Source organism: Caloenas nicobarica, chromosome Z (genome assembly GCF_036013445.1).
Source record: "Caloenas nicobarica isolate bCalNic1 chromosome Z, bCalNic1.hap1, whole genome shotgun sequence".
NCBI lineage: Eukaryota > Metazoa > Chordata > Aves > Columbiformes > Columbidae > Caloenas > Caloenas nicobarica.
The window spans coordinates 21,184,010-21,200,708 of record NC_088284.1 but is presented as its reverse complement, the minus strand read 5'-3'; the positions used below and the strand labels follow the sequence as shown (position 1 = coordinate 21,200,708).

Genomic DNA, 16,699 nt, shown 5'->3' with positions numbered 1-16,699 from the left:
ATGTAAAGGCACATATTTGCAAACCTAAATATCAAATATGGTCACGTATTGAATAATCTCACTGATACCAGGTTGTACAGTGAAGTACAAGCAATTCTGTCATTTCAGGGAAGATCTCTAGGGCATTTGGCAGCTGAAGGTAATAGTTGTGCATTTATTAATCATTTTCATGAAAGATGGATTTCAAGAAGGACAAACTCGATAAACAATTCCTAGTGGTCGAGTCTTGTGAGAAAGTTAAGTCATTCAATGCATCAACATGGGAGTCTTATTTGACATTACTGCTGCGCAAGGTCTACTATCAGTGATGAAGCTGGAAATGAAAGATAGTTAAGGTGTCAGTTTGGATTTCTTGTGATAGAGGAGAAACCTCCTTTTTATTTTCTTTTTAAATCTATAATCTAACAGAGGAGCAGAAAATATTCTGCCACATTGTTGTGTCTGTTATTTTTTTTCCCAGACTGTTTGATGAAATTGTACTTATATGTATCTGGAGATGGCAAAAAGGCACTATTAACTACTCCTACAGCATGTGTCTTATTGTGGGAGAGCACAGAACATGAAAGTACATCTTCTCATAAAAATTCTTCTGGGCGTTGGACACAAATTTTGCCGGATGAATCAGTCATATTGCCTTCTACTGAAGAAAAAGAAATTGGAGTGCATGCTGCTTTCATGCAAAATGAGGTAGGAAAAAAAAAGCCCTAAACCAATCATTTAATATCTTAAGTAAATTAGAGCCCCAGAAACTACAGTGAATTTTGAGAGCACTGTCTGCTTCTCTGGTGTAGTGTGTAATCGTTCAGTTCATATTAGATTTAATGATAACATAAACTTTGATCTGACCCAGTGTGGTTGCTTTTATCTGGCCCAGTAATATTCTTGCCAGTCTTTCTGTTTCTGAATGACGACATTGCTATTTAATCTGAATTGTAATAGCTATTGATCCAAGTATATAAATATTTAAAGTGAAAATTGTGTAACCAGGTTTTTGGGTTTGTTTTGGTTTTGTCCACAGATACTGGGTGATTGCTGTTTGTGTTCTTTTGTGTTTTACTCTGGAGAATGTTTGGTGCTCACATTTTTGATTCTTCGATGGCACGAAAATAGCTTTAAATACATTAGGTAAGTTCAAAGACATTCGAAGTTACATTAGCTTAAGAGAAAGATTTTTATTACGAAGTGCCTTAGAGCTGGGATTCAGAGCTGCAGTTGAACACGTTTACACTGATGTCCAAGTAGCCTATGGTTATAAGCACCTACTTATATTTGCATATGTATGCTCATAGTGTGCTACATTATATATGCATAAGCAGTCCATATATGCAGATATATAATCCATATATGGTATTTTTCAAATATTATAATGTGATTAATGTAACAGAATTTATGTATGTATTCCATACTTCATTATTGACTTACGCCTAAATAAAACTGAGTGTATACATGTTTAGAATCTTTTTAGCATCATAGAATGGTTTGGGTAGAAAGGGATGTTTAAAGATCATCTAGTCCACCACCCCTGCCTTGGGCAAGAACAACTTTCACTAGATAGGCTGCTGGAAGCCCAATCCAGCCTGACTTTGAACGCTGCCAGGGATGGGGCATCCACGATTTATTTGTTCAGAGCAGCATACTGTTCATTTTTATTTTTGAATTCTGAGTATTCCTGTGTGGGATGACATTACACTGAGGAAGTCGTTCCTGGCTAGAATGCAAGTGCCTTAATTATGTGGCATGCATCTATATTTATTTGCATATTCTATACATATTGCTCTAATCCCATAAAAATAATTCTCAGTGCTCAGACATAATGTTTAAACTTGTATAAATACAAGATATTTTTCATTGTAAAGTTTTTGAAGAAAAATAGGGTTTTTTAAATTATTGTTCGTGCTTTATGTTTTTGTCTTGCATGTTTTTTTACTATATATGAATCATCTCGTTCAGTATAATTAAGTAACCTCTTGGTGATACTGTCTGTCTTTTTTTTATTTTTTTTTAATTTTTTTTTCAGTTCTTTGCCATACCAGGTTCACTGGGTACAGCAGACTTGTTCTCTTGTTGATTTGGTTCCTCACTGTGTGTCTGTAAAGTCAAGAGGAGCTTTGTTATGTGCATTTGCCAGAGATGGACTTCTGCTTGCAGTAGCTATTAATCAAACTGATCCAATGGTAAGAATGATAGACGATGTGTTATTTAAGCTAATAGTTCAGTTTGAATGAAGTGGTAACCAGGATTTAGTAAGACATTTTTAGGAGTGATTTTTCAGCATTCTTATTGATACATGTGGTTATATTCACATTGATATCCATAGCTAATAGTTATTTTTAGTAATAGTAAATTTTTGTCTGTAATTTTTTGAATGCTGTTATTCAGTTAAGAAATCCATGTAAGCTCCTCCATTTTTTCTAATCTCCAAGAAATACAATAATAAATTAATGTCAGTTACTGCATTGTATCTGCAAAGAGTCTGGATGATTCTCAGATAGGCCTAAGCCTAACGTGTATTGGAGGTTATGCTCCCACTTCATGATGTTTTTCCTTCTAACAACTCAGAGGCCAAATCTTAATGTAGTTTTTAGTGCTAATGATGACAGAAATATGGACCGGCTTATTTAGTGTACCAGGATGGGATGATGCAATCCTTCAAAGCTCCAGCTGTTATTCACCAGCAAGACTGGAGAAGAGTGATCTGTTATTATTTTGAGGGTTTTAGAAAAAGTTATGTTAAAAATAATATTGAATTATATCTTGAGCATATAATAATCTTTAATTATTTTTCAAATGTATAAATAGGTATAGAAATTAATGAATACTCTAAATAGCAATAAGTATTGAAGTGCAATGTCACTTCCATGTGTAATAATGTTTCCAGTACATCTAATGTAATGCATAACTTGCTAACAGAAATTGTTTTTTATAATAATGATGTTTTGATACAAACATGTATGTCTTCTTTGCATTTACTTTTTCTTTCTAGGCAACTCAGATTTTGTTTCTAAACACACTGAATTTTGTAACTGTTTTGGGTAGCCTTAAAGGTTGTAGTAGCAAGAATAGCACGGTCCCATCCAAGTTTATCAGGTCAGTAACTGAGGTTGTTTCTGCTGCTGTTGTGGGTTTGTTTGTGTTGTGTTGTGGTGGTTTTTTTATTGTTGCTGTTACTTATTTTGTTGTCTGTCCTAATATTTTGATACAGCAATTTGACAGAGGATTTTTTTTTTCCTGCCAATTTAGATCTTACTGGGTTGGCGATATGAGTTGGACTCCTGATAGCCTTTTCTTGGCTTGCATGTTAAAACGTGGATCTTTGATTTTATTGACATGTATGGGTGAATTGCTAACCTTAATTACTTCTGGCTGCTCTGTAGAATTTGGACCAGCAGAGTTTATTCCATTCCATCCACTAATAACATGCAGGTAAAAGTCTTTGAAAATGTGTTTACGTTTCTGTCATATGATCATATCTTACTTTTTAACATATTTTTTACAATTTTACATAAACTTAATCCTTCAAATTCACTCTTTAGCTTTTCATGTGTCTTCTCAATATCTTTCTCCTTCATAGTTCTCTTCTATTTCTTAAATGGGTTTGTCCTGATGAAAATTGGCATTGTAACAATGTAAGTATACATTAAGTGATTAGTTTTTTAAAAAGTGTTTGAATTTAGTAGAACTTTAAAATAGCAGACACAATAAGAGCTAGATAAGGAAGTGTGATATAGAAATTTAAATTCAAATTGTGAAAAAAATACATATAATACTTACTGATGAAATACTTAGAGAATATTAAAAGCTCTATTTATTTTTCTTTAAATTAAAAAAGTTGCAACTGCAGCAAAATATTGGCATCTTGCAGGCATAAATAGTGTTATCTAGATTGCTCATCTTGCAAAAATTTAGATACTTCTTTAGAATTCTGAATGGACCTATTGGGACAGTAGTGTGAGTGGTATTAAATGTTCATAAGTTATTTTTCTGTCTCTCTTCCGTTCATTATTATTACATATAGTTCCTTCTTATTTTTTGATGTATCTTTATTTTAGACAGCAGCACTCTTTTTGTCAAGACTCTAGTCAGTCTCTGGGTTCTTCAGCTTCTGAAAATGACCTTATGAGACAGAGATTCTCTGTTGCTTCACATTCAAGATTACCCTACCTCATTGTCTCTGATGGATACATGATAACAGTGCTTAAATTTCCTAACAACCTTTCACCATCAGGATTTATAAGAACCCTTTTGCTTGATTCAACCCAAAGGCTTGAAAATATCCGTCGGAATTTGCTGAACTCCGAGGTAGGGTGATGAATTATTTTGTAGGCTTTAAGTAAAAAACTTCATGTGTATAAAAATGCATAATTTTTAAACTGACTAGCTCAGTTTAGGTTCCTGTGATATTTGTATGAAGTCCTTTGAATTACAAAGTTTTAAAGATAGTGTTGATCTGGAAAACAATGAACACAGAGTTTTCTTTGAAATTTTATTCCTTTGATGTCTGAGTGGCGTTTCAGTATAATGCTGGAAAGGGGACACTCTTAACTGTCACTGTATAGTTTTTCTGGAACTGTAAAAGAAATGGGGATTTTTGCATCTGTAGAGTTGATTCAGAACATTGACAGGTGTTATGCTACTCTGACCAACTAACTCATCCATTCAGAATAAGGCAGAAGAGATTCTCTAAAATGTCTCTGTCTTAGGCTGCTACTGTTTTAGAGCAGTCAGCAACAGTTCCAGTGGTGCTGTGTGCATGTGTCTACTAGGTCGTTAGTTGAGGTGGTCAATTAAAGCTTTCTTAAAGCATTTTCATTTGTTCTCTTGACACTTCTAAATCAGGCTAAGTATGGGAAAAGGGAAACCTTTGAAGGAAGAGGCCCTGCAACTGTTGTCAACCACGTAAGATACAATAGTTACTAAGTTCGAAATGTTTGTGTTTGCTGATGGAATACAACTTCTCTTCCAATTCAGTTTGTATTTTGGATTTTTGGAGTAGTGAGTTATGATGTTGTTCATGCATAAGCTAGGACAGTGGGCAAGGTTTGAGGGTTTAAAGTGATATGTTACTAGTTACAATGCAAGAAGGCTCTACATGCTGGCAAACTTGTATGATCATTTCAGGGGTCAAGAAAGCAGATTCATTCAGCAAGAAGCAAAGCAGTCTGGTGCTGAGAAAATTCTGCATTCCTGAGCCATGGTCAAATGTTACTTCATTTCAATGCAATGTATGCCTGCTGACCTGTTTTCTGTTTCTCTCTGAGACTTAAAAACTGAAGCTTTTTACGGAAGGGACTGAGTTCCTTGTTTTGTTTAGAAAGTGCCTAGTTTGATCTTGCTAGAGGCAGATATATGTTTTATGTTATTGTTATTTCTTTTAGTCTAAAGGGAGACCTTTGGGGGTACGATCACTGTTGTCTTTAAAAGCTAGTCTTTTAAATCATGCTCAAAACCAAAGTTCCGTCTTTTCCACCATTCCGAAATTCCTGGAAGAGGACACAACAGAAATGAATGAGAAGACCACGGATTTACTGGTACTTAATAGCATATTTCCACTTATAATTATGCAAACTATTTCATTTTAAAGTATTCCGTACATAACGATTTATTTCAATTTCTTTTCAATTTCTTACATATATTTCAAGTAATTCAATACTGGTTAAATTCTCATTTTTTTTATAAGTGTGAGGAATGTGGTTACTTTTCTCAACTGATACTTGATTTTTATTTTCAAACATCTCATTTCAGCCGTGCATAAGCTTCCTGAAAAATATGTACTAATGTACATATACATCAGTTCATTGTAGTTTAATGCTTCAGCTTCACTTTGTAATAAAATGTCAGATTACACTACCAGGGCTGTAAAGTATATTAATGAGAAGTACAATATTATTATCCTTAGTAAATAAGATATTTATCCTCAGTTTTAGAGGATCCTTCTATCAGTTCCAAAATTTGTATGTCTCTTTTGGCTCTGTGATCAAAGTTACTGTGTAGCCTTTCCCAACTCCATTTCATGCGTTTGTTCTTTGAAGTTTTTGGGCTTTTGTTGAATGGCTTTTATATGTTACAGGTGTCTGGCAAAAACTCTTCCTCATACTCTTGGTGTAATAGGGGGCAGAGTTTTACTTCATGGTAGATCAACTACTGCTATGTTTACAGTGTAATTTTTTTTGCTATTAGGTAATCTAATTTTGTCTGCACAACTACTCCAAATAGCCACATTTAGTTTGAGATCTAGATGAAATTGCTGTGAATTAAACTTACTAGAATTTAAGCAAGTTAATTAAGCATAAAGATTTTATTTGTGAGACTGAATAAATGGTGATTCCTTGCAGGCTATGCTCTCTCTCAACAGAATTGAATTAAACTGTTGATTTTTTTTTTTTTTTGGTCTGATTTAGGATTACGAAGAAGATTCAGATGATGAAGAGCAGTTTTTCAGTAGCCCTTCCAGCTTCTGTAGCCAAAGAATCCATTCATTTGTTGGTAAAGCTGATCAAGGCCACTTAGAATTTGCATCGATGTTTGATACTATTCATGCAGAAGAAAATAATAAAGAGAAAGATAAATTATCAGTGGAACTGTATTCCATTAAGAAAAACCTCCTTGCTGCATGGCAGATAGGTATTTCAAAAAATATGGAAGAGAGAGATACACTGCTGAATTACACAGTGAACTGCATTATCCATTTTTTCAACATTCTTCGGTTTGTGAAATGTTCTTTGCTCAGCCATGATACATCTTTAAACAAGCCTGTGAAGAATACTCACTGGATGCATTATGTCATAAAATATTTCCAGCAGTGTTTAACTGTCCTGTCCTGGCATTCAAGAGCCAGTCTGACTGGGCATGTGGCAAAGCTGACATTACAAACTTTAAAACTGGTGCTTATACAGCAACAAGATCAGTTGTTCTCAAAAAACCTTGTGGCATGCTTCTGTCTTTTGAAAATGGTTTCTCACACTCTGAGTAGCATGTGCATACTACAGAATGAGAATTCTTTTGCATGTCCTCATGGTAATAGTCTTATGGAACTTGACTCGCTCACTGTGCCTATTTTGTTAGTTCTTGATGAGAATACCACTCAGCAATTCAGCTCACTGAAATCTCTGCTTACAGAGCCTCCTCGGGCAGTAAACCATGATACAAAAACAGAAAAAAGGTATGAATGATCTGTGCATGGTAGAAAAAAAACTTAAAGGTGGTCAGGTGATCAGGCCTAGTCAGCAACTAGGACAACAAAGCTGGTGAAGTGTCTGGAGCATAGATTTTATGAGTAGCAGTTGAGGGACCTGGGCTGTTTAACCTGGATAAAAGGAGGCTGAGGAGAGACCTTATCGCTGTCTACAGCTACCTGAAAGGAAGTTGTAGCATGGAGGGTGTTGGTCTCTTCTCCCAAGTAACAAGATGAGATGAAATGGCCTCAAGTTGCACTAGGGGAGATTTAGATTAGATGTTAGGAAAAATTTATTTACAGAAAGGTTGTAAAGCATTGGAACAGGCTGTCTAGGGAAGTGGCTGAATCACCATCTCTGGAGGTGTTTAAAAGCCCTGTAGGGAGATGGTTTAGTGGTGGACTTAGCAGTGTTAGGTAAACGGTTGGACTCAATGATCTTAAAGGTCCTTTCCAACCTAAATGATTCTGTGGTCCTTTATGTTGGAACAAAACTTTATTTTCCAGCTTTATAGTAATTACAGCAACCTTTTGATTATTTCCTCTGTCATACTCTATGGAAGAGCGTGATAATCTATTACAGCATGCAGATGAGGGCTGAGACCTGTAGATGAATATAGTTCAATTATGGTAACTGAATGGATTACCACCAATCAGTTCAGAGATTATTGGTGGCTTAAAAGCTCAAACCAGTTGTAGTAGGGCAGCATCAATTCAGGTGTTGCAGCTTAAGCAGCTTTTACTGCCTGTTGCCTGTTCTGCTCCTTCCCATGCGGAAGTTTCAAACCTGATGGAGCCAAGAGGCCACTCATATGTGATGTATCTGCAATGTCAATTTAGTCAGTAAAGCTTGCACTTGATTATGGATGTGGTGTCCTGGAGCAGCAAGAAAAACCTCAGTGTGTGGAAACCATGAAAGCCATTTCTTCTTTGAAGATACGCACATAAACTTGAAAGAAGCTTAAACTGAAGTATATTATCCAACTATTAGAAAAGTAGAGTAATAGAATCATTTTGGTTGGAAGAGACCCTCAAGATCATCAAGTCCAGCCATAACCTGACTCTGGCACTAAACCATGTAACTAGGTTATTTTATTTCCCTGTTGTTTAGATAACAAGGGATTAATTTTGGATAAATTCGTGTGCTTGAATGGGTGCAGATTCAGAAGAATCAGATTGTTGGTCAAAAAAAAAGGCGAAGAGTCTTTCACTTTTTTTCCTTATTGAAATCAGAAAAATCATTGTTTACATAGAATATAATTTAGTTTTCAGATACATAATACAAAATACAAGAAAACAAGAAATCGATGTAGGTAACTTTATTAACTTTTGATGATTTCCATAATATGATTGAATTACAGGTTGATGGTACTATGGCAATTATTGTATAAGAAAGTGGTTTGGTATCAGATGCTGCTGAACAGGAAAGTGAACAAGAATGCAGAAGAAGAGTCTGTTGTCTTGTCTCTTATAAGTCATATACAAGCAACCCTTCAGTCTTCAGGAGTGACCTTAGAGCAACATTTGAAGATTAACTCTGTATCTGGTTAGTACTTTGGAAAGAAGTACAAATGTTAGGTAGTTGCATGGTTAACTGAATACTAGGCAAATTATGTCCAACTTAATAACAATCAATAACTGACCGCCAGATTTTTAAAAAGTTGATAGTGGGACTTTTCTTAAAACTCAGATTGAAACTCTCTCAAATATTTCATGTCCCAGTACCCCTGTAGATTGTATTGTAATATTTAGAGCTTGTTGAGCTAAGTAAAAAGACTTATGTTGACTTCAGTTTGCTTTTCCTAGAGAATCTGAACGCAGGATCTGAATTTTGTTCTCATTTGTACTGTGTTATTTCATCTGAAGTAGCTGGGCATCACAAGCTTTCCCTTACTAGATTTCTGTCTAGAAATCCTGTTCACTCCATCTCATCAGGGGGCATGAGCATGTCATGTACATGAATGTAGTCAGCCTCAACTAAGGATCTAATTTAGTGTAACCTAATGTAATAGACTTAATCTAGCATGTTTAGTTTTCAAACAGTATATGTTGGTACCAAATTTCCTCCACATTACTGTCCTGTGCTCAGTGTTCATTTCCCCTTCCCCAATAATAGGCTCATCTTCCCACACGTCTCCCACCACAATTCCGTTTCCTTTCCATGTTCCTGATCTCTCTCCCTTAAATGGTAATTCTAGCTTCTCTTCCTATGTCACTCCATACCATACATTAGCTCTTTCACGTCTCTTTCACTATCCTAACCATATGTGCTACTTCCCATCCTTCCTTTTCACCCATTCCTTATGTTCTTTATTTACATTCAGTTTGCCAAATAGGTAAGGCACAGTTTATGGATGAGCTAGAGTAACATACACGCTGATGGGGCAGCCAGTACCTGAACTGGCTAGCTGCTGATAAGCAGGATAGAAGGGCAAATCTGTCCTCGTCTTTTCTTCTGTGGTAGCACTGTTTTGATGTTTGTTTGGGTTTTTCTTTTTCCTCATTCTCCTTTGCCAAGGAGCTGTGCCCTTTTACAGTTCCCTTTTTGTCAAAGTATTTAGGAATTGACCAATAGATTAAAAACTGGAATGGGAATAGAAGTGAAGAGGTGACATTTAGAGAGATGAAATGTGTAACAGTGCATACACCTGTTGTTTGAAAGTGCTTTTACACTGAAAAAACATATGTTCAACTTGATAAATAATTTTACAACTCCTTTTTACAACGAAAAAACATCTTCTACTCCATAGGAAATATGAAAACAGATAAGAGAAAATTATTTTCCCCATTAATAAAACGTGTGTTTTAAATACTGAAGTTTCTAACTATAGCTAACATTTATAACCTTATGTAATCTAAAAAAAATTACCTGATTTCATTTAATAGTGATTTGGCAATTAAAAAAAAAAAAGGGCGAGGAGGGTTAATCAGTCATCCTCTCTCAGATGCTGAAAAGTTAGATTTAGGTCCAAGAATAGGAGTCTGGATAGTCATGTATTTTACTCTGCTTTTTAGAAATCTGTAATAGTGAATTAAGTGCATGTGTGTTTGCCCGTGTAAAATTAACTATGCAGATATTTTAATTTGCTATAAATGTGACTTTTATAGGTGAGGAGAAGTTCCTTTTAGGCTCATACAGAGAATCACTGGATATTTGGAAAAGATCTCTTTGTGAAATAAAGGCAAAAGGTAAGGAATAGAATCTTTTTGGGGGGTGGAGGAGGTAAGTTATATAATCACTTAATATAGTAATTTGTGACTCTCTTTGCCCCTCAAAAAAAGAGGACAAAGCACATAAAGGATCCATATTTGAAATGAAGCTGGGATTTGGTTATAGACCAGTCAAAACTTTTAATGTCAGAGTTTTCTTGTGATTATGAAGTGCTTGGTACAGAAAGTCTCTAGGTATATTTCTGAGCATGGAAAAGACAAGGAAAAAAAAGGTGAACAAAAGATCAATTCCTCTAGTAGCTGTAAAATCAAAATACTTAGTGTTTGGTGAGTAATAAAACAAAGTAATTTGTGGCAAGGGTTTATTTAGGAGTTGATTTGAAATAGATGTTTCAGTCTCTCTTCCCAGGCATCACGAGAAAAACTTCTTGCTGGTTATTATGACTAGGAATACCTCATGCAGAAAGAACTCAGGATATTGGAAGCTTGGTGGATGCGTAAGCAATTTTGTTGTAGTTAGGCATCCCTTCTTTGAAGGTTAGGCTCCCTGTCTTTGTCTGTGCCTTAACAATTACACACTGTATTGTTTTGAAAACTACCAGATCTCTGAAGTAAAACTATTGTGGATGAACGTTAACACACTAGTAACTTAGAGGCTGCTGCTGAGATCTACTCCTTCTCAGAGTATATGTTGGTGTAGATGTGTTTCTGAAAAGGGAGGAACTAGTGCTTTCAAACCTGTTGTGTCTGGTTTTGTGTTTATTTTCTAAGTAGACTTCTGCCCTGTTTTTGTCTTCTAATGCAGGAGGAAAAAGGACATGTTTTCTTCAGACTAGATATTACCTTGCAATATTATTTTGCCACCTGTATCAATATAACTTGTGTGAGGCTCAGGGACTTTGTGATCATCTGGTAGAAGAGATTCTAAGGCGATCGAAGCTCTCAATGAGTCAGATGGAAAAATTTTCTGGTATGTTTATATTGCATAAAAGTGTGATAAGGTATGTTGGCACTGTTTAAATAATGTAGTATCTGATTTCTGTGCCATCACATACACACTTGACAGTATACTTTTTATATTGCACTGAAATCTGGTTTCAGTGACTTCAAAGATCTTTTTCTGATCCTCAGATGTTCTTTTAGCTGCACTTGTTGCAGAAGAGTTTAGACAACTTTCATTGTATAATTAATAGTGAAAGCATGGCCCATCAAATATTCTTGAACTCAAATCTGCTCAAGGAAAGACTTTGAATCAGAAAAATAAGGGGGAAGTTGCATGATTTAAATTTATATTGATGTAACCTTTTTTACGGTGCAACATGGTAAAATAGTCGATTTTAGATTGGTCACTAATCCTAAATTCACAGTGGGATTTTTTTTTTTTTTCAGATGCTTGTAACTTTTTTCTCCTAAGTTGGAGTAAGAAATCTGAATTTCCAAATTTAAGCAGGTTTTTTTGACTCAGTGCTGATCTAAATTTAGATACTAGAGGTCCATTTCTAGTAGTATAAAAATAGTATTAAAGTATTTTAATATTAATATAGCATGTAATTAGTGTAAAAGATTAAGCTCTGTAAGTCCTGAAAGCTTGTCAAGAAATTAAGTAATACCACACCTTGCTTGTTCTAAAAGAAGTTTTATAAGCTGTGATTAAACAATTTTAGCATTCAAATTTAAGATCTTTTTTCTCATAATGTTTTAATTTGATACCTGCTTTTTTAGATACCAAGTATTTTCAGCATGAATTATGGATGGTAACAGATGTTTATACTGAAACTGCTATGGCTGTGATTCGATCTATGGCACGATTCATGGCCGCTTATTTCACAAATCAGCTGCTATATATCTTTCCCCCACACAATGTTGACATCCTGCATCCACTTCACATCAAACAAGGTATTTTCTCTAAAAGCAGTTTAATTTGCTGTGCTTAACTTTTCTCTTTATACAAAAGATATAAATCTGCTAGAGAGTGTCCAGAAGAGGGCTACGAAGTTGGCGTTGAAGGGCTTGGAGAGGAAGCTGTATGAGGAGTGGCTGAAGTCACTTGGTTTGTTCAGCCTGGAGAAGAGGAGACTGAGGGGAGACCTCATGGCCATTGCAGCTTCCTCACGAGGGGAGGAGGAGGGGCAGGCGCTGATCTCTTCTCTTTAGTGACCAATGACAGAACCCGAGGGAATGTCAGGAAGATGTGCCAGGGGAGGTTTAGGTTGGACATTAGGAAAAGGTTCTTCACCCAGAGGGTGCACCTCAATCTCTTTCCTGTAGTGAGGGGCCCAAAACTGAACACAGCAGATACTAAACTTGTCTTCCATTTGTTTCGATACACTCTCTTAAAATAAAGCACTGTTCTTTCTTGAAAATGCACTATGGCTTTCTGTCTTCTGCAATAAGCAGCACGAGTTCAAACAACATGTGTACGCTGGGCAGACACTCAGAATTTCCATTTCTCTCATGTGTGCTCTCTGGAATATCCTAAGCATATGTAGCATACTTGCAAATGTTCCATCAGTATGATAAATATTTAAAGCAAGAATAACACACAAGTTTTGCACATAGTTGCAAAGTAAGCATAATAATAGCCTTCTCTGACCTCACTATTATATCAGAGCATGAGCTGCATCTGCCTGCTACAGCCAAACACCGTAGTGTGTCTCTAATAAAAAGCAGTTGTACACTGAAAAGGATCCAAAAGTGATGTGAGCATATGAATTCTAGGTTATTCATCTGATAGCATGCAGTTTTATTTAAACTTCAAAATGTGTTTTTTGTTTCACAGACTTATCTCCTCGTATCGTTCCACTGCAACACTGCTTCGTTACCAGAGCTGTCAGGGACCAGAACCTTTCGTCTGTGTGGACAGCTGAATATGCTCTTGATTTGTTCTTTATTGGTGGACTCATTCCAGAGGCTGTGTGGTTAACACGCAGACTTGGGGACTGGAAACTGTCTGTTTCGATTGGTGTGGCCTACCAGCTGTATTGTCAGAACTCTGAATTCTCAAGGTAAATCTGAGCTTAGTATTAGTATTCTATATTTTCTTATTGATGCTTTTTTGCATGAAGTTTATTGTAGCAAGGCATATTCTTTGCCTCAAAAACTCATATTCCCAGACTCCTAGTATAGATGTAGGACCTAACATGTTGAGATGAGGGGTTTTGTCTTAGATATTAATTTAAGAGACCTTCAATAAATTATCTATGGATGTTACTTTTTTATTAATGAACAGTTTCTTGTTATACCTTCAGACTGAAGAACAGAGAGTGTCACCTGCCATTAAGCTTGTCACCAATGCAGACTTTTCAGGAAAAGTTACAGGCTTTGTTAGGACAGCCAGTTACTCCTGAAACATCTGGATGTATTAAATACAAGCAGTTTACAGGTACATAAAATTGTAAATAATTGTGTTTATTTTTCATGTTATTTTACTGCATATCCTGTTTTATATGATGTCTTAAAAAGAAACAATTACCTGGTCTTCTCCTATTTGTGCGTTAGTGTTATAATGCATTCAAATACTTAAATTTTATAGGGATTTGGGGTTTGGCTTTGATAATTCTAAAAATGAACTGTATAACCAATCTTGTTTTCTTCACGCCTATCAGCTAAAACCTTGTTTGACTATATTTGTTAATTAACTTCAGTTTGGAAGACAACTGAAGCTTCATTAAAACAAAAAAAATGCTCTGAAGCAAATGCGAATATATGAACAGTATGGAAAGTATCATCCTACTTAAAATTAGTTACATGATAGTGTTTAATTTTTGCCTTTCCTTTCTGTTGAAAGGAGTTGATATCTCATTGCCTGACAGCTTCATGACCCCAGGTCCAACAGCTAGCAAGGCTGAGAATGTATTCCCAGTAGGACATACACAAACACACATACACAATACCTATATACAACTGGCCACACAGATCAACAGCTACAGACATGCTCAGTGCTCACACAAACAGCACCAACAATCCCATCTTGTTTCCCTCTCTCGCTAGTCAGGATGAAGATCTGTGTGTACATACATACCTATGTGTATGATGTGGATCCCTCCAGCAGCTGGGCTTAGACACAGTAGCAGAGTCCCCCAAGTTGCTGGCATCTGTATATATGAGCCCCCAAAGCCCCAGCCCAATTCACTTTTCTGGTACAGACCCACTCCCAGATACCTTCTTCCCCCCACACACACACTATTAACCCCCATCAGCCTGTCCTTGTTTACATTTTACAGAAAGCTTACTAGCAGAATCTTTATTCTTTACTCTTTTTCTTTGGAAACCACATTTCAAGTTCCTTCAGCAGGTGGATGTTAATTGATCTTTATCTAAGCCGTATCACAAACACTCTGTAGATTCTGCTTTTGTACTTATTTCCAAGGATTTTATTTCAAACAGATATATGCACATATACATGCCATATATAACAATCTGTAGGAATGATAGGTAGTGAAAAGATTTGGCAGCACATATTTGATGTAGTAGGAGGAGTATAAATGGAAGTAGAGCAGTGTAATATTATGGCAATTTCAGAAGCCGATTAATGATGTGTGTTAAAGGTCCTGCTACTTCTAGAAGATGAAGAAAAAGAAGCAATAATATGTAAAAGAGATCAAACAAATGCATTTCCCTTTCCTTGATCATCATGCTCACTGATTAAAGAGTTGTTACAGTAATTATTAATAGTATTCCTTGTTTATTCCTGCTTGCTGAGAATGACTCACCAGAATATTACGCCAAGCAAATGCATGGCTGAAAAGTTCAGTTTTCTATCTAGAAAAGCAATAGCTTCCATCTTAGTGTGACAAAAACTAAAATTAATAATTGAATACTGTTTTCAAATGTGAGAGATCTTATCTTAAAGCAAGTAGATGCAATGTGTATATTGTAATAGATGAATGCAAATTCTGAGGATGTAGCCTCATAATTTCAGAATGAAGGCCATGTATTATCTGAGTCCATCAATTTTTTGGTTTCTGTGCTTAATATTTTATAGATCCCATTGAAGAGGAGGATGCAAATGCTCTTTATAGTTCCATACAAGAACTACTGAAAGCAGCTGTTATGGCAGATGCTGATATTCTCTCAGACACATTTCAACTTCTGATGGATTCTGCCAAGGATCTTAGCAGAAAATTGTATGGTTTAGTTCCGGACAGGCTTTATCTTCCAGCACCACCATTATACTGTCCTCAGCCAGCATCTCTCAGTGAAGTAAGCATGCATGATAGAAGTTTCTTGGGTCTTGGTTTGAATGTATTTATGAAATAATCATGCTCTTCATTCTGGTTCCTTTCAGCTCATTTTTTCAGTCTTTTTTTTTCCATGTCTATTTGTTTACTTAAGTAGTGTAGCGTGTTTTTTCCATAAAGGACCTCTGATCTAAAGGAGGGAAATATTCTTAGAAGCAGAAACAACATATAGGTCAGCTTCCTTATTGTATATGTCCTTTCTAATTTGTTTTGTTTTTATTGAAATTTGCATTTTTCAGGAAGACTGCAATGACATTCTTTTAAAAATGGAGAGAGAAAGTCGTCAGAAAGTGTCAGGAGTTCTTCAGCGAATTATCTTGCTCTTCCGGGCTGCTCATTGTTCCTGCCCAGCAGCACAGTGGTATACTCAACAACTGAAGTGGGCAAGAAAGGTTATGCAAAAAGTAAGCATTTAACTTGGGGTATTTTGTAACTTTTTTTGTAACTCATCAGTCTTAAATATTACTGACAAGCTTGCAATGGCATTGCAGAAGGATTCGGTCTTATCTGGACTTTGATGTCATGTTCATTAAATGTCATCTTCTAGTTTTTATACTCCATGTTCAGTTCATTTAGGAAACCAGAACTTAAAGATGTAGATATCTACTTCATCAAGTATCTCCTTCTACATGTCTTTCTGTACCCGCTTGGTAATGCACAAACTCCTTTCTCTCTCCATTTGAAAGAAACAAACTGATTTTAATTGGGAGTTACAGGGGCTAGCTGGAAGTGTGTTCCGGATCACTTAGAGCTGAATTAATAACAGAGAATGTGATGCTCGCTTCAGGTAGTGTTCATCTTAGTGCACAGAGCACATGACTTACAAGATCTCATTCTACTTGGAATATATTGATTAAAATATTTTCTGTAAACTCAGGCTTTTCTTATGTCGTTGTTACACATCCACATAAAGGAAGTTGACTTGCTACAGAAGGAAGTGTGTGTGACTGTCTGCCTTCCTTCAGCCCCCCTGCACCAGCATTCATGAAGTGATCCAGATCAGGAGCTGGTCTGACTGACAAGTGTTTCATTCTGTGTGCTCATTGCATGGTCACCTGCTTATTGCTGACACAGGAGGTGGTCAGAAGTATTATACCAGCTGAAATGGGAGGGAAAA

General features: G+C 36.0%; 1 protein-coding gene across 5 annotated transcripts in view; it reads left to right on the top strand.

Moving 5' to 3' along the window:
* CPLANE1 (ciliogenesis and planar polarity effector complex subunit 1) overlaps positions 1-16,699 on the top strand; it is a 53,559-nt gene that overhangs the window by 2,879 nt on the left and 33,981 nt on the right. For 4 of the 5 annotated variants that reach the window (XM_065655461.1, XM_065655462.1, XM_065655460.1 and 1 more), the window contains exons 5-20: positions 461-687; positions 1,019-1,125; positions 2,018-2,174; positions 2,984-3,087; positions 3,241-3,423; positions 4,050-4,299; positions 5,376-5,528; positions 6,399-7,159; positions 8,533-8,717; positions 10,280-10,360; positions 11,148-11,312; positions 12,065-12,238; positions 13,122-13,347; positions 13,591-13,724; positions 15,327-15,544; positions 15,822-15,986. In XM_065655461.1, coding sequence (XP_065511533.1) covers positions 461-687; positions 1,019-1,125; positions 2,018-2,174; positions 2,984-3,087; positions 3,241-3,423; positions 4,050-4,299; positions 5,376-5,528; positions 6,399-7,159; positions 8,533-8,717; positions 10,280-10,360; positions 11,148-11,312; positions 12,065-12,238; positions 13,122-13,347; positions 13,591-13,724; positions 15,327-15,544; positions 15,822-15,986 — 3,290 coding nt within the window. Of the gene's footprint in view, positions 1-460; positions 688-1,018; positions 1,126-2,017; positions 2,175-2,983; positions 3,088-3,240; positions 3,424-3,571; positions 3,627-4,049; positions 4,300-5,375; positions 5,529-6,398; positions 7,160-8,532; positions 8,718-10,279; positions 10,361-11,147; positions 11,313-12,064; positions 12,239-13,121; positions 13,348-13,590; positions 13,725-15,326; positions 15,545-15,821; positions 15,987-16,699 lie in introns of those variants that run through there. The other variant, XM_065655464.1, reaches the window with a different exon arrangement.